The sequence below is a fragment of the Protopterus annectens genome, chromosome 5.part0 (assembly GCF_019279795.1).
Source record: "Protopterus annectens isolate FY-2018-M chromosome 5.part0, PAN1.0, whole genome shotgun sequence".
Classification (NCBI taxonomy): domain Eukaryota; kingdom Metazoa; phylum Chordata; order Ceratodontiformes; family Protopteridae; genus Protopterus; species Protopterus annectens.
In genome coordinates, this window is record NC_056735.1 from 1,182,621,390 (window position 1) to 1,182,640,113 (window position 18,724).

The 18,724-nt window shown below is 37.8% G+C and overlaps 1 protein-coding gene across 1 annotated transcript in view; it reads left to right on the forward strand.

Moving 5' to 3' along the window:
- AGXT (alanine--glyoxylate and serine--pyruvate aminotransferase) overlaps positions 1–18,724 on the forward strand; it is a 292,507-nt gene that overhangs the window by 204,589 nt on the left and 69,194 nt on the right. The window contains exon 9 of the mRNA XM_044071050.1: positions 15,026–15,121. Coding sequence (XP_043926985.1) covers positions 15,026–15,121 — 96 coding nt within the window. The remainder of the gene's footprint in view (positions 1–15,025; positions 15,122–18,724) is intronic.

Genomic DNA, 18,724 nt, shown 5'->3' on the forward strand with positions numbered 1-18,724 from the left:
ACCATGAAACCTTACCATGACAGGGAGGCCCTTGTGCTAAGTATTTGTAGTAGAAGGCAGGAGGAGTCTGAGGGGGATCCATGGCTACAGCCTGCCAGCCAGAAAAATCCCAAGTTACTATGGTGGAGCCTAGGGTTGCAGGCATATGATATGACAGTGCAGCACTGCAGTGAGGTTAGCAATGCCAGTGCAGGTGGGCTCTCAGGACTGGGTATGTGGTAATGTATTCTCAGATAGACTTGTCCCTCTCAAGCAAAGTTTTTCAAGGGGCACCTGAAAAACTAGCTTGAGTCTTCAAAGGGGGAGAGGTGTAAGGAAGGATATACTGCCAGCACAGCTAGCTGGAATTTTGTAAATATTTATATGTCATTTGTGAATATCAAACTGATTTATACAAGATGCTTGTGTTACAAATGTATTAGAACTGTATGTCATACAAGATGCTGGTGTTACAAATGTATTAGAACTGTATGCCATGTGTATATCAAACTGATTTGTGCAGATGTTTGTGCTTTAAAGGTATTTGTAAAATGCTTGTGTTTGAGATGTATCCACAGTGTGCCCTACTGGATAGAGAACAGAAATGTACATGCACTATTGTAACTGTTTAAATGTAACTGGCAGACAGGAGGTTATCCTCAGTCCAGCAAACTTAAAAAAAAATATCTGAAATTAAATCATTTTATAGGCTAGGCCATAAAGATGCTATCTCACAGGTTTCAATACAGTGAGAGACACAAAGCCTGTACTAAGAAGTTTTCTGTATTGTCTTTGGGGTGACCAAGTTAGATTAGCCATTAAGGCCTTCTCAGACCCTGTACTGAAACTTGCTTCATATCTGCAGAAACAATAGTGCTAGAAACAACTCTTAGGATTTTAACCTTTGCAGCAATGTAAACAAGACAAGGTCGAAAGATGGATACATCTCACAAAGACTTCCACAGAGACTTCCATTGCTCTGGAACAGGCTTCCTATCCATGTAAAACAAATTACTTCCCTTATTCAATTGAAACACAGTCTGAACAAATGGATGAGAAACCTCAAATTTATCTTAGGGTAACACCTGTGTTTATGCTGGACAGAGGAAGCTGATATGCTACAAAACTGTAACTTGGCCATTTCCTGTCTTTAAAAGGGAACATGTAGCAACTGAGAATTCTGCTTTGCTGGGCTTTAAAAGGCCCCAAGGCCATTAGCCTAGTGCCTTTCTATGTTTTTACTGAAAATATGGTAAATATCTTCATGGCTGTCTTGATTGTAATATGAAGAAATATACCACATAAAACATTTTCTCTCTTGTCTGTACCTTCACTTGCAGTGATATAAAGATTGAATCCATGATTTCCAGATCTTTTACAGGTTCCCCTCAATTTCAGACTCTTTGGGGGTTAAATGGTTACCATTTTGAGTCAGAAATTGAAGAATCGTCACAAAAAATGTACTGATACAGTAGTTTAGTTGAAAATACATATATTGGATATTTGTGAGTTGTGGACTCCTTTTTGTGCTTTAACAAATTATGTCGTTTTTTTTTTTTTTTGTAAAATGAAAAAACAGAATCTCTGAAGAATAAATTTATGTGGCCATGTTGTGGTCACTCTGTTTTTCATTGCACAAATAACAAGAATTGCTTGCTGTAACATAACAAGATAATCAACAGATTAGAGAAAACAAAATTGCTACTTTTTCATATTCACCAGGAGATAGTAATATAAATTTGTTAATTCTCACATGATGACAAACATGCAGTGGAAGTGATTTAAGTAATAAATCAGAATGGAACATGGAAGTCATGGAATGTAGAAGACATGCCCAACAGGATGCACCTTCATCAAGCCTTTGCTTCAGAGCAGAGCCCCTCTCATTCTTTCACCACACCCCAGATTATTTGTACTTCTTAGACAGACAGCACATCACAAGACTAGTATATGACAATGGCATCTTAAATAAATTTCTGCAAAGCTTAAGAGACTATTGATAAACCATAACAAACTGTGCTGCAATGAAGCCCATTTTGAAGCAGAGGTAATTATTTTAGCGGCACAATGTTAAAGTGAAATGAAAGAAAAAGATGGCCCTTATCAACAGACCCAAAATTAGAAGCAATTTAGTAACAGTTAATTAATGCATTGCAGTGCATTTTGGGTTAACAGATTTCCTTCAACAATTTAGTCTTACAGTAGTGAAGTTTAGCTTTTTCCAAAACCCACTAGGGTTCTTTTTTGAATTCTCATTTGGTTTCCCTTTAAATATGTTTTGTATGTTAATTTATATTGTGTCCAGCTTTCCCACTTCTTTTTCCTTTTCATATTCATCATATACTGTGTCCTTATTTTATGCTACTTTACTCCAATAGCTGCTGTTAATTTAATATCTCTATCTCCACTATGAATGTCCTCAAAGTTCTAAAGGTTGAAGTCTGGATACACAAACAGCTAGTCCTAAAACAGTAAATCCTGAAGTACCATGTGACTGACTAGGATGTATTCAAATGGTATACTGCAGTTTAATAGGATCCGCCACATAACACATGCACTCAGGTCACTCCAAAGCAAGTACAAATATGACTCCGTCATTGTCCATGCTGGCGTGAATGACCTGAGACATACCTACCTGGACTACATGAAAAAAGACATAGAGGAGCTCTCTGATTATGTAGCCCAGGCTGGTATGACCCTGACCCTGAGCAGCATCTTGCCCTCACCAAGAATGATGCCACAATACAAAGACAAGATGATCAGCTTTAATAATTGGCTCAAGTACTGGTGTCATTCTAAGGGGATCCAATGTCTGTCTGCCTGGGATGACATGTTGGACAAGCCACGCTGCTTCGCAAGGGACGGCTTGCACCTGTCACCACTGGGCTTCCGGATATTGGCTAAGGCTCTTGCCACCCCCATAGTGCCTTTTTTAGGCAAGGCTCAAAAGACAAACCCACCTCCTTAGAAAACAAAAATGGAAAAAAACTAAGAGTAATGCTGCTCAACGCCAGAAGTCTAAATCTCAATATGCAGGCACTCGATGCACTCCTCAGTATGGAGAACATTGACGTCTGTGCAGTAACTGAAACCTGGTTCAAGGCTCCTGAGAGCACTCCAGCACTACCAGGCTATACCTCATATCATGCTTTTCGGCCCCAAAACCCAGGCCGAACCACAAAGGGAGGGGGAGTGTCCATATTCATCAAGGACACCCACACCTCCAGGTTAGTAGCAACACATGAAGCATCAGAGATCATACAGGTGCAACTAACCATAGGCAAAACTGCTATGCAACTGGTAGCATGTTACAGACCACCCTTCCAATCTCAGGAACCCCATTCAGCCTTCCTGAAGACATTGGAGGATATTAATGTATCACAAAATACCATCATACTGGGAGACTTCAACTACCCAAACATAGATTGGGTACATTCTTCTAGCCCTAACACCCTAGCCCAAAGGTTCCTGGAATTCATAAATTCAAATGCACTGGAACAACTAGTCACCTCTCCCACTAGGGGAGATAATATACTAGACCTGATCATCACAAACATGGGGACAAAATGCTCCACACCGGAGGTATACCCCTCACTAGTGAGATCTGACCACAAACTAATCACCCTGGATATACATATCCCACCTCCACCCCCAGCACAAAAGACCACAGTGAAAAACTTCTCAAAAGCAGACTTCACTCTTCTTAAGACTGAGATGGTATCCTTTAAGCCCACTGGGCCAGTGGATACCACATCCCACAATGCCGAATCCTTCACAAATGCTTTCTATAGACATCTCCAAGAATGCATGGATCATGCAATCCCAAATAAATCCAAGTCCCTCTCCACCAAAGGCAAGCGTCCTGTCTGGTGGACTTCAGCCATTAACAAATTGTATAACAAAAGAAGGAAGCTACTGCACGACAGAGCAAAATCCCATAAAGGGAAGACATCTCTGATCAACATTAGCAGAAAACTACATTCTCTCATAAAAACATCCAAGGCCAACTTTGAGAGAAAAATCACTAAGGACACTAAAGATAACCACAAAGCCTTCTTCAGCTATGTTAGAAACCTGGGCGGAAACCCTCAGATATGCTCAGAGTTAGTTCACAACAACAAAAAATACACTGAATCCACAGATATTGCCAACATTCTGGCTGACAGGTTCAGTGCAAATTTCTCCCCTCTCTCACCCCCAAAAGAAGAAATACTTATCCCAGCTGAATGTAATCTCCCTGTCATCTCAGATGTCCAAGTGAGAACTGCCCTCAACAAAGCTAAAAACACAGCATCAATGGGACCTGACGGTATCCCGGGTTGCGTGCTACGTGAACTCCAAGAGGAGCTAAACCCACACATAAAAATGCTATTTAACCTTAGCCTTACTACAGGATATGTACCTGAACATTGGCGTACAGCAACAGTGGTCCCACTCCACAAAGGGGGTACCTTTACAGACCCTGGGAACTACCGTCCCATAAGCTTAACCAGCCTGGTCTGCAAAGCTATGGAAAGAATCATTATGGAACTCATAAACAGAGACATAGGGGACCTACAGACACTTGACCCCACCCAGTTCGGCTTTGTAAAGGGCAGATCCTGCCTTTTGAACCTGGTTGACATTTTCGAAACAGTCACTAGAGCCATTGATGAGGGCAAAGCAGTCCATACAGCCTACCTGGACTTGGCTAAGGACTTCGACACAATACCCCACTCAGGCATCATAGATAAGCTCAACAGCTTAAAAGTAAACCCTTATGTCACTAGATGGGTTGCAAACTGGCTAAAGGACAGAACCCATAAAGTTAAAATTGCTGGAGCAATGTCAGACTCAAAGCCAGTCACAAGTGGTGTCCCACAGGGATCTGTCCTGGGACCCCTCTTGGTCGGCATTTATTTCTCAGATGTTAAAGCAAACATGGGAAGGTTGTGGCTGACAAAGTTCACAGATGACTGCAAACTAGGTGCCATAGTCGATACACCAGCGGACACATACATCCTACAAAAAGGCCTCACAGAAACAGACAACTGGTGCCAGAGTCACGGCCTTAAACTAAATGCCAAAAAATGTATAGTCATCCCCTTTGGGAAAAACAAAGTACCCACAAATTATCACATAGACAGCAACCCACTGAGTATGGAAAAAGTAATCAGAGACCTAGGGACCCAAGTCGACAGCTCTCATTTGACACCCACGTTGCCAAAGTGGTTAGAAAAACATTCTACCTTGCACACCTCATCATGAAGGGATTCACATCCAGATCCAAGGATGTCATTGTACCCCTATACTCCTCCCTCATCAGACCCATGATTGAGTATAATGCCCCATATGGTATATACCTCACCCGGCATTTGCAACAGCTGGAGAGACCACAAAAGTACCTCACCAAGAGGATCAAGGGTCTCCAACATATGTCTTATTCTGCCAGACTAAAGAAACTCCAGCTCTATTCAGTAGCATACCGCCTGCTCAGAGGTGATCTCTGCCTGACGTACAAGGCCATGTCCAATCAGGATCTGATGGACATGCTCCACCTCAAAAAATCCAAATCCATCAGGACCACGAGAGCTAAAGACTTAAACCTCAGCACAAGTATGAATAGGACATGCTGGAGGGATAGATTCATAACCCAGAGGCTTCCTATGCTTTGGAACAAGATCCCAGTTCATGTTAGGCAGAGCCCCTCACTGACTCTCTTCAAGAGAAATCTTGATGAGTGGATGGGAGATCGTAAGTTTACCCCAGGGGTCACATCTGTGTCACTGCTAGACAGGGGCACAGTAAACTAATTATATTATATAAGGGGGCCTTCATTGTGTCACTACTAGACAGAGGCACAGTATCCTAAATCTATTCTGTGCATTTTTGTACCATTTCATGGGGTGGCGAAAGCCACATCACTATGGCTAGGCTTACAAATGCCCCAGGGCAGATAGCCTAGTACTAAACTATGAAACTATGAAACTATGTGATTTATAAATGCAGATGAAGTGAATAATCTGAGTGTAAGATGTGAGAAATATTGTTGCCAGCATCTTGTCTGGCAGCTGATTCTAGAGGACTGAGGTTATGATGCACTAAAAAGCTTTGACCTGTAATCCTAGATCTGATTCCTTTAATCTCCATTTGTTTGCTGTGTGACTTTAAGCAAGTCACTTAACCAGAACATTCCCCCTGGCTTCTACCAAAATTGTGCCACAATCTGCTTAACAAAATTAGTTTTTATCTAATGTTTTTAAGTAGAACTTGAGTTTGCTAAGTGAAATATGCAGATGTGATTTGCTACATACACAAATGTGAGTATAATGCGATAATGACCAGTCAGATAAGGGTCTATATCACATAGTCGAAGTTACATAACTTCGGACACCTAATGGCCGAACCATTATGTTTGAAATTACATAACTTCAACTACCTAAAAAAAAAAAAAAACTCAACGGACAACAAAATAAACTGTTGTAAGCAGGGGGCAAGCCTCCCTGCACCCCCACACCCCCCGCTACTTAAATATACCAACTCTGAGATCGCACCACATTGAAGTGAATGAAAACCTCCGCCTATGGAGATTTCCATTCACACGCTCAAACTTTTACAAATTCGAACATATGGTCTCGACCATATGTGGTTCGAACTTGTAAAGGTTCAATGACATGGTAGGAACCTGTCAAATAATATGCATAGTTAAAGAAAAGATGAGCACTTGGTACTGAAGCAAAAAAAAAGCAGTTATATATTACATTGTGTATTAAATTTGATTTTGTAGCAGATGTAATATTACACCTCAGTATTTAAATATACTGTGTCTAAGTTTATGCCACCTTGGCACTGGGAACTGTATCTGTTTATTTATTGATTTATTTGTTTATATATTTATTTATTTATTTTCTCATAGATGTGTGTTCTGTTCTTGAGATTAGAAGAACTCAGAGTAAAAGTAATTAAGTTTATTGATGTGGTCAGTGAAAGCCCCTACATAAGAGGTGCAGGGGGTTGCCCTTGCAAAAAAATAGTTTTTTACAATTTGTTTTATTAATTTATTTATAATTTTGATGTCTCCCTACCTCCACCTCTGACTCTAGCATTCCTCCTCACATAGTGCATCTGTTAATACATGGAAGGCAAAAGCAGAGGATGAGACATTATAGAGTAGCCATGGAGAATGAGTTTTTCTTCTTTTTTTTCTACTTATGCAAGTGAACACAAACTTGTTTGAGGAAAACTACTGTACTTTCTGGTGGGGGAAAATGCAATGACTCTCTGCATGCCCCAACATGGTTTTGTGCTTGGAACATCTGGGCATCGTTCCATGGAAAACATACCCCCCATCTTTAGAATATAAGGGGTATATTTTCAAATGCTAATGAGCTAGATGTGGAAAGTTGCATATCATGTAGTTCTGTTTATTTCATGTGTGAATATAGACTTTGTGGAGGTTAGTTAACATCCAGGGGGTTCTCTGTCTTACTTACTAAGCATCCAAACACCACAAAGTGTCAAAAAGTGAAGAAAGTGTGGCCATAACAAAAGAAATGCATCTGCAGAAATCAAGAAATATATTTACTTTCAAGAAAATATGAGTTGGAAAGTACATAAATATATTTCTCAGTAGGAAATGGTCCATCTGCAGCCAACAGGAATTCATGTGCTGCATAAAAATTAGCAGGAAACTGGAAGCTTTGAACCAGAAATTTAATGTATTCCTCTCTGCAAGTGGATTAACAATTCTTTTACTTTTCTCAAAGAAGAGAAAGATTAAATTTCAATAAGAAAGAAGTTGAGGAAGTACTCTGAACCTAAAAAAATGATATTTTTCACCCTTTGTTCTTTACAAGTGTGCACAGTCTAAAAGAGACTGCAGATGCTTATGTGACTGAATGAAGAACAGAGCCAAAGACTGGGCATTTTTTGAGTTGTATGACATCTCAGTAAAAGACAGAGTAGTTTGTAGTGCAAAAAATTATGAAACAATGATTTGGAAGAAACACAAATAAACTTTTTATAAAAAGTTGTGGATGTGTACAGGGCTAGTAAAATTAATCAGAGGTGTAGCAAGGGTTAGACAAATGAGGCAGCCACCCTGTACACAAGATCTTAGAGGACAGTGATGAGCATATGCCGATTAGATGATAGTAAAGTACTGGAGTTCATGGATGCTGTGCAATTGGATTATACCACATCACTTTCAGGTTTCACAGTTTATAAGCAAAATTAAAATTCACAAATACAATAATATATAAAGCAAGAAAGCCTGTATTTATCACACTGTAACTAGTGCCTCAGACTTTTTGGCCATTTTTACATTGGAACACATAACAGTAGGCCAAAAGTCACTCTAGCAATAAATTCCTAGGTGAGTTTAAAGACAGGCAATCAGCCATATGATGTTTATAGACCTGAATTCCCATGGCTTAATGTAGCCCTATGATAATTGAAAGATCGGAATTCTCATGGCTTACTGATTCTGAACAGTGCTTTTAAAACCGCATTGACAGGAAATGATACAGTGGGAAGGAAAGACGGCAAACTTCACAACATTAGCAGGAATACCATAATACATATCACAATAAATCTTTCATTACCAGTTCACAGCTCGTGTTTTGAGGTGGTACAGTGTTAAATTTAAAGATGTGCCATGCCTCATTCTTACAGAGAGCATGAGAAACATCGGTGACAAGGAAACTGCAAGTCATTCCGAATAAAACAAAGAACTTTGACACTCCCTCTTGCACAATGTGCTTCAAGCTAAAATCTTTGGCAACAGGGCTCACGAAAGGTTCCATTCATTTGAAGCATTATTAATGTGCCGTTCGTGCTTATAAATGAGAGAGATGAGAGGAAAAGCTCCACATGAGTGCAATTCGCAGAAACAAGAATCCCATCTGCTCTTTAGACACATGCATCAAATGGTTACCTGGAGTATTCCCACTTCTAAGGAACTGTGAATAAAATGCTGAACAGGGAAACACCAATGGACTCTGTGGTTCTGATAATGATCATGTAGGTAATGATGGGGATACTTGAAGATATCCGGAAAGGAGGGAATCAGGAAAAAATGCTTGCCTGATCTGAACCAAAGTAATGAATCGCTGTTGGAATTTTCTGCTATTTGTAGACTGTTGATAAAAAATGGCATGTTTAAACACAAGGGTGCTCATAAATATACTTGTTACTATAGCATTGTGTTCCAAAGGTCAATGATCATCTATGAGTCATGTTATCAGACCTTAAGTCATGTATTCTAGGCACTCAGGTTAAGAGAGATGCTGAGCTATCATCTGGATATCATTTATTGTTTAGTTGGGTTAAGAGGTTAGGGAGGTGTCTGGACAGACACAGAAACCCAAATGAGTAGTCTGTGTGTCCTGGGAGTACCTGGTCAATGATTCTTTGAACAATGAGTTCACCTTTCCCCTCCAAAAGAGGTTTCCTGCATACTTAAGGTGGTTGAAAATATGGAGTCTAAATAGACCCAATTCAAGGCTCAATAGTTGAGGTAGCAGCAAGAAGTTGTGGTAAAAAGAAGGATATCGCTTGTCATGGTGGTAAGCATAAAACCAAGAGGTGAACGGCAACAGTGAGGGGAGCTGTTGGAGTAAAGAAAAAGGCCTTCCATACAATGCCAGTAGAGGAGAGGGTATCCAGTTCTGTCAGATAAATGCAGCTAATCCAGGAAGGCAACAGCTGAAGTACTCACTGAACCAAAGGTCCAGAAGTGGGAAGAGTTTGTCAAGGTCATTGTGAATGATTTTTGGACAACTTTATAGTGGTTCTAACAAATTATTCAGTACTGAGGAGAACAAGGCTGGATATTTTCCTTCACTACACTTCCCAGCAATAACAACTTAATAAGAGAACTACACTGTACCCTTGCAATTACAATTAGAGTCCCAGTTTGTGCTGAGGTGCTTTCTTGTTTCCTTCTTTACACATGTTTGGATGGTATTTCCCTTCATTCTTCCCAGAAATTTGTTCATTAGATGGAAGATTACTTTTGTGAAAGATGCATCTCCAAAGCAGTTCCATAATTTTGAAGTTTAAACTAAGTACTTGAAAACAGACATACAAAACTGGATAAGCATGTACCACTCTATCAAAGCCTGGATGACAGAAGAGGAGAAACTAGTATAGTGGGAACTGTCCTTAAATGTATTATTGTCAGATAATGTTTTAGTTCTTAACATTAAACTATTGTCGGGGAAATGCAATGATAAGCCTTTCTAGAAAGACTTGATGTAGAATATGTTGATCCTGTTGAATGAAAACTTGTAAAGATATCGGCTGCTTAGGTAGGAGGGCATTACCAGGTAAGAAGGGTCTAGGGATACAGAACATGCCTAATTTCTGTTTCTTAGTATTGCTAGTCTATTGCTTTTCAATTTATCCAATACCATTTTAATTTTACATTTTATGTACGTATGTGTTTCTTTTAAAATTTTTCCTTTAGATTTTTACTGTTGAGACAGCTGTCATTACTATGGTAATATTAGTCAGTTTAGCTATTTGCATAACATTTTCTTCTGCTTACGTTCTATTTTCTTAGCCTAATCTATTTTATTTTTTTATATTGTTGGTATTCTTTGCAGGCTGTAAAACATTATTCTATTATTTCTATTGCCTCTGTATTTGTTCATATTTCTCACTTGGTTTATCCACTGCATTAGTCAAAACACTGTAACATTTTTCACTTATTTTAATAGGTGATAGCATAGCATTATAAGTTAGAAATATGCTATTTTTTTTTTCAAAGTACCTCCTTTATGAAGAGAAATCTTTGCAACGGATTTCCATAATTCAGGGATATATGATATTTTGAATTATGTATTGTCAATAATAGAGGCTGGATATGCAGTGGCTTACATTGAGAGTTCCAAATTCTCTAATGGTAGATTGTCCTTCTACAATCAAAGCTATATAATGTAATGTAGCAAAGCCAAGTGAGTAGAAAAAGTATGTAAGGCACCCAATTGATGTCAGACTGTAACCAGGACTGTTGAGAATCATTAAACACAACTGTTACAGACACCAGAGTTATTGGAGTAAACTCTGCAGCATGACAGTTTGAGAAAGGTGAATGTGATGTATATTTAGCGCTGAGAAAGAGGAAGCATATCAATCATACATTAAAGAAACAAAATAGTGGAAAGATTGTTTCAGAATTTGGGTGCAGTATAGAAGAAAGCTCTCTCTAAAGAATGTTCTAGAATCTGGATGTGGCAAAGATGAAAGCTCTTTCGCAAAGTTTCATTTTACTCGTCAGGAAGAGGAGCAAAGAATGTTGTTGTCTTTTGGCTTTTCCTGGTTAGGGGTCGCCACAGCGGAACTCCGGTCCACTACTGATTGGCAGTAGATTTTCATGAATGCCGAGGTGTCAGCTCGATGTTCAACCTTCAGCGAAGGCACGCCCATTTACGCATGTCTTTCGAACGCCCACCCAACCGTGGGGTGGACATACAGACTCCACACAGAAGGAACTCCCCGCACTCCAGCAAGAGGAGCAAAGAATGTGGAAGGCAATCCAATGAAAAGTGAACACGAGACAAATTTTTTTTTTCAAATATAATTTTTATTGCATTTCACTTCTATTTAAATACAAGAAAAGAATGACACAGAAAATATACATACAAGCTACTTGGAATATCAAGTTTCAGTTGTCCAAAAACGATATACATAACATAAATCATCAATGTTAGGGTAACAATTATACAGAATTGTCTAATAAACAAGCTGTTCTTAATGAGCTGTAAAACAGACATTTACATAAAGATAGTATACAACATATTGAAAATGTGACATTAAAACATTGCAACCAGATATTCTAGTTTTCCTAAATAAACATTCTGTCTTGCACTATGTACAATATATGTACAATATATACATTGATGTCACCTTAATGTTCATCTTATATGTGTTTGCCATGACCTGTACACTGTTATTGTGGGTATTTCTATAATAATTGCCTTTAGTTTCCCTTAATTATGTAAAGTAATATCGATGGTGAAGTCCCTTGGTCATAAATCAATTTTGTCCTAGGATTTCTAAAAGCATTTTCCAATGTTTCTGATAGTAAGATAGTTTTTTTTTTGCTTCTTGTAATTAATTTGCTGGCTAATAAGTATTTTATAGCCATTCCTTTAAATTCTTCCCATGTGATTTTACTTCTATCTAACAAATTTTGGGCTATATATGATTTGATCATTGCACACAATGTGACTATGATGTGTTTATTTTTGTATGAGAAATTATTAGGGAATATATGTAAAATTGCCATTTCCTATGACAGGGTAGATTTGGTGTATCCCTTTTTTTCTAACTTGGTTCTTAGTGAACACCACAGCTTGTAAACATTTTTATAGCTCCAAAAAATATGAAGGGTGTCAGCAACACTGTTTTGGCATATGGTACAATAAAGGGAGTGGGAGGGATTAATTTTGCTAAGAAAAAGTGGTGTGTGATACGCATTGTTATTGATCATAATTTGGGTATAAATTAGTTTTTTAAGGGGAGTTAATTTCAAAGTAAGTTCAATAGCATCAGATTTTTGTTCATCAGTGATCTTATTATTTTTCTCTTCCCAAAATTTGGAATATAGAATTGCATCTTGATATCTAATTTTTGTTACTAATCTATTATGTATTTGATAACATTTTAGATCTCGACAGTAGCAGGTTAATAATTTGTTGATATACCTGCATGTCTTGGTTGTCAATTTTGACATTCATAGTAATTGTGTTAATCGGGTATATTAATTGGTCAATTATGGTATTATAGCTTTTATTTACTTCAAGTTTTTGTCTAATATTGTCAACTGAGAAACTTTTGATCTGGTATAGGTCCCATACAGTGATATTTTTAATTTTTGGAAACTGATTTAGGTTTAATATAGTATTGTTTAATTTAATATTAGGATTAAGGTGTACTGGCTGTCCCAATACCAAATTATCTTTAAGATTTAGGGAGGCTACCAACTTTTGAAATATTACTGTGCTTCTTATTATTATGGGATGAACCTTAAAATGCTTTAAAGTGTTAGAATTTAGAAAGGGTACTGCTCTAGGGTTTAAATTAAATGAGATTAGATGATTGTAATATATTTTAATCCATAGTGGATACCATGCTTTGTTGGATAGTTCAAAATTTGCTATTTGTATAATTCGACTAGCATTTAGTATGTTGTATGTTTGGAATTCAGATAGGCCTAGGCCCCCTTTTTGTTTGGGTAATGTTAATTTAGTGTATTTTATTCTTGTACTTTTTGGATGCCAAATAAACTTTCCCAGTAGTGTTTCAAGTCTGTTGAAGAAGTTTTTTGGTATATTTTGGTTAATAGCATTAAAATGAAACAATAGTCTTGGAAGAATATTCATTTTAACTATGGCCGCCTTAGCTAGTGGAGATAGATTGAGGTTTAACCATCTCTTAGTGTCTTCAGTGATGTTAGACCAGGTTTTAAATAAGTTGTTTTTAGTCATGTCAGATTGCGGGTGAGTGAACAAAATACCCAGATATTTGAGATTATAATTGACTTTAATTTCAGTTTCAGGGAAATAGAATTCCTTATGTCCTAGAGTATTCATAGGGAATATGATGGATTTATTAGGGTTAATCGCATAATTAGATATTTGTGAGAATTTTTCAATGGAGTTTAGTATCTTATTCAAATCAGTATTAGGGAATTCAAAATAAATGTTAAGATCATCAGCAAACGCTGTATACTTTATTGGGACTTTGGAAATATTCATAATATGGTGGTAAGTTCTTTGTGATATTTTAAGCAGCAGAGTTTCTATGTATATATTGAAAAGGTAAGGTGATAGTGGGCATCCATGCCTTGTACCATTCACTATTTGAGTAGGCTTTGATTGCTTTTTATGTATAGGTAGTGTTGTTGTGGCATTTTTGTATAAAGCCCTAACCATGTTTATATAGCCATCAGGAATACTAAATTTCTTGAGTATATTTAATAAAAAATCAAAATTTACTCTATCAAAAGCTTTGGTTGCATCTACTGACAGTGCATAGCTAGGGCATTTATCATTCGCTTTTAAACTAATGATTGAATCAATAGTAAGTGTGTTGTCATATATTTGTCTGTTGTTCATAAAGCCTAGTTGCTCAGAAGATATAATGTGAGGTAGAATTTGTTTGATTCTACTAGCTAGTATTGTACAAAGAATTGTAATATCAATATTTATGAGTGCTATCGGCCTGTAGTTATTTGGGTTTGATGCATCAGATTTGGGTTTTGGTATAAATATAGTTTTTGAGTTATTGATATACAGGTCTTTGGTACCATACTTTATTATGTGAACATGAGACAAATTTAAAAAACCAAAGCTTATTTATGATAGGTCCTTCAAACACCTTATCCTTCTTCACACGAAGAAGAGTGCCACACCTGAAGTAGATCAAATTTTATGCAATTTTATTTCTCCAGTTCTTTTTGTGTCTGGAGATCAGGGCATCTTAGTGGGTACAGTGTAACTCTATATACATGGTCTCCTTCCCCATAAAAAAGGAAAGGGTTCCTCCAACAGAATCTTCTAAATTAAGGACTTTATTGGCAGGTTACATTTTAGTTTCAAGGGACACTTACCCAGCTCATAAAAAAAGACAAATGGTGATTATAGAGCAGAGGTCTTAGAATGTGCCTGTATAAGTTATTGTGATAATTCTAGCTGACATTTCTATTGTGTAATCCCATTTCAACTGAACTGAATAAATAAATTACAGCTATGAAAACCGTAGATGTGAGATAAAGTTCTAAAGGCATATGTATTGTCTCTGTATGCTACTTCTGTAAGGTTTTACAGAGATGGATCAATGCATTGTTACACACTGGGCATGCAGGTGAAGACAAAAAGAGCCTGTTATTACATAAGTATATGAAATACAGCCCCTAGTCCAATGCCTACTAATAGTCAGTGTTGCTTCTGGGTTTGTTGGTGGTTTCAGTGATAAAACACTGTATATAAGTGGTAACAATGAAGTTTACTGCATAGCAGATACGTAGAAATAGTCATCCTGTGTTTATCTTTCTGTGCAGGGGCTAGAGCACTACTGGAAAATGCATCAGGAGCACACCCTTTACCTGCATGAAGGGCTGGAGAAACTTGGACTGAAACTCTTCGTGAAAGACAAGGTATGATTTAACTACAGGTGGAGGAAGGCATAAACAAGGCAATGTTTTTGTGTTTAAAATGAGATATTCATCAGGGCATTTTCAGTAAATAAGTTTAAACAAATGGACATCCATACCATTGGAGTTCCTGACAATTGTTCTTCCTAGTAATTCCACAGGGGAACTCCAGTGTGTCCACAGCTGGCAACATGCTGTTATTGATAAACACATGGCTGCTGATGTAGCAGGGAGACAGTAAACTCAGTCATTTCTGGCACACTTTCTCACAGGAAGCCCCAAAGGCTGCTCTATTAGGCAGAACTAAAAAAAGCTTAATACACAGGGAAATGCCAGGAACCTACATACAACGCACTTTCCCACACATACCTGCTGTGAAACTACTGTACCTTTCATAGTAACATAAAAAACATACTGGAAAAAGACTAAAGTCTGTCTTGTATTATGATATTTCCTGATAATCTTATGACACCTGCCCTACTTTTCAGAACGTATCAGTCTCCATCTATCTCAAACTTTAACTCCATCTTCTCCAGCTACAAAAATGAAATACATGCCATTTCTCAGTTCCCTTTCTTTAAAATACGTTCTACAGTCCCACTTAAAATCTCACCAGTGTTATTTTCATTCATTTTTCTCACTAGTCAAATTGATATTCTAAATGATATTGTTGCATGACCATGCTTTCCATGTAATTCCTTGACTGGAGCACTTAGCAAATGCTCCATATTAGTCAAAACTAAATCCAGGATACCCCTGCCCCTTTAGGTTCTTCTGCTTCCTGTTACATCCTTCGTCTTACTATAGCAACCTCCAAAGTCCATTCCCTACATACAGCAATCTTTGTGAGTTTTATTCTGAAGACTAAAAGTGACCCAAAATGATCACCAGTTTCTATTTTGTAAATGCTAGTTTCCTGAACAGAAGTCATTATTCTGTGGTCTGGCATTAGAATGTCTGTAAACAAATGTCTGGTGTCATTTTAAAGTAAGGAAGCATAATAACTATATTTATGGCTGCACATTACCACTGAACCAGTTCATAAGCCAATCAATGTTGGTGCTGAATAAGATGAAACTAATACCACAAATGCTATCTCAAGAGTTTTGAGGTGGACTATACTGCTAGCAGTTTATGAGTATGAAAGATGTACACAACAGACAGAGGACATGGTAGTGCAGATACCTTAAGTAGTTTACTACTTTCTCACAGTAATAATGCTGTACCTTCAGTAGCAAGCTGCAGGAAGGTTTTTCCCAAACAAATAACTGATGCCAAAATCATGGATTGAAACTAAATTCCAGAAAATGCATTATTGTATCCTTTGGGAAGTCATCTATCCCAGGAAACTACCACATTAATAACATGTCCCTAAGAGTTAACCTAGTTGTTCAGGATTTGGGAACTTCAATGGACAATGACCTAACTTTTGACCAACATGTGTCCATTGTTGTAAAAAAGTCATTCTATATTGCACGACTTATAAACAAAGGAATTCTTTCTAGATCTAGGGGTGTCATTGTCCCCCTTTACTCAGCTCTCATTAGGCTAGTCACTGAATATAATGCCCCCTTTGGCATGTGTCTGCCCAGACACATGCAACAAATGGAAGATCCAAAGAGATACCTTACTAAACCAATACAAGGCCTAAACATCCAAAGAGATACCTTACTAAACCAATACAAGGCCTAAACAACATGTCCTATGTGAACTTACTCAAACCCATGTCATCATACTTGATATCCGACCTGTGTCTAGCATACAAGGCATCCTCCAACCCAATACTGATGGATTTACTGCACATCAGCAAGCCAAATGGGATCAGAAATACTCAGTCTAGTGATAAAAATGTCTTCTGCAACAAAAACAGAATTGTTTGGAGGAACAAGTATATCTCTCAGAAGATATTGCTGCTCTGGAACAGACTCCCCAGACACATAAAACAAAGTTTACCCTGTCTATATTCAATCACAGCTTAGATCTTTGGATAGGAAACAGAAATTTTACCCCAGGGCTGCTCTCTGTACTACTAATTTATTATTTATTTATTTATTTATTTAGATTTGTTTACCAGGTAGTGTCCAACTGGGCTGGTGGCCCGTTTTCAGTGGAGATTCGGCGGGGGGGGGGGGCTCCATACATAAACAATACAGAACTGAACAAAAGAAAAGAAAAATCTACATTACTACTTTAACAGAAATCTACATTACTACATTAACAAAAACATAAAAACATATTTACAACGAGTATCAACATTTTACAAACAAAATGATTCATTAGCAATTTTCTTGGTAGAAAGACAGCTTTAAAAATGTACTCCATTGAACATGATGAGTAGTTATTAGCTGATTCCAAACAGTGAATCAGGCCTAGACTGTGAGGTATGCAACTTTGTTAAGGAAGAAAAATGTTGTGCTTGTGAAAATTAGAGAAAAAATAAAAATGTGCAGACCTAAGGTTGTGAGGATGCAATTTGAGGGGAGAAAAAGAGACAATAGGAGCTGTAAACAGAGGAAAACTGTATAGTAGAGGTATAAAAGAGCATAAGGGAGAGTGGTTATCCAGGTGGAGAACAAGGGCAGAGCCAGTTGCTTTTTAGATGTTCCTTTAATCTATTTTTAAATGATGAGAAACAAGGGATGCATTGTAAGCTTTGGGGAAGAGCATTCCAGGACTTAGCTACTTTGAGTAGATGGAGTCACCACTCTAGTTATGTGACTGTGTTATTCTGAGTAATGACCTACTGGAAGATCTAAGGGGCCTGTTGTTTACTTGTAGTTGGAGTAAGATTTAGATTGTCGGGCAGCTATGAGGATTGTGAGTGATTTTGTGAGCTAGGGTTAGTTGGTTTAAGGTTAACAGATTAGGGAGTTCTTGCCAGTTATGTTGAAGAAGAGCAGAGCAATGGTGTGTTTTATGGGGGTGGTCAGTGGCAAACTTTGCAATTTTATTATAGCAGGATTCAAGGTTGTGCAGGTCTGTCTTACATAAGTTAGTAAAGATATGTGAACAGTAGAGAAGTGTAGATAGTAGCTGTGACCTAGCAGTGGCTAGCCTGGCTTGGAGAGTTAGGTATGGTTTGGCTCTGTAGAGAGCACCTACTTTGGAGTTTACTTTTTTTGACAGTTTGGGAGATGTGAATATCAGATTTGAGATGGTCATCTGTTCTGATACCTAGGAGTTTGGCCTGGTTTGTAGGCTCATTTTTGGTATCATTTGAAGAGTGAATATAGAGGGATGGGCAGTTTGATTCGGTAGTTTTGTTTCACGAGATTATTAATTTTGTCTTATTAGGATTTAGAATGAGTTGATGGTTTGTTAAAAAAGATTCTACTTATAGAAAAGCTTTTTGCATTTTTTTCTTTTTGTTCTTGCGGGGAAGGGGCGGAGCAGATAAGTGAAGTATTATTAGCGTATTGTATGGTCGCTGCCAGTTGGATAGCTGTATTAAGTTCATTAGTAAATATGATAAATAGAAGGGGGCCAAGTATAGATCTTTGGGGTACCCCAGTGTTCACTGGTAGTAGAGGGGAGAGTTTGTTTTCTCATTTAGTAGCCTGTTGATGGTTAGAAAGATAACTGAGAAACCAAGCCAGGGATGCTGGA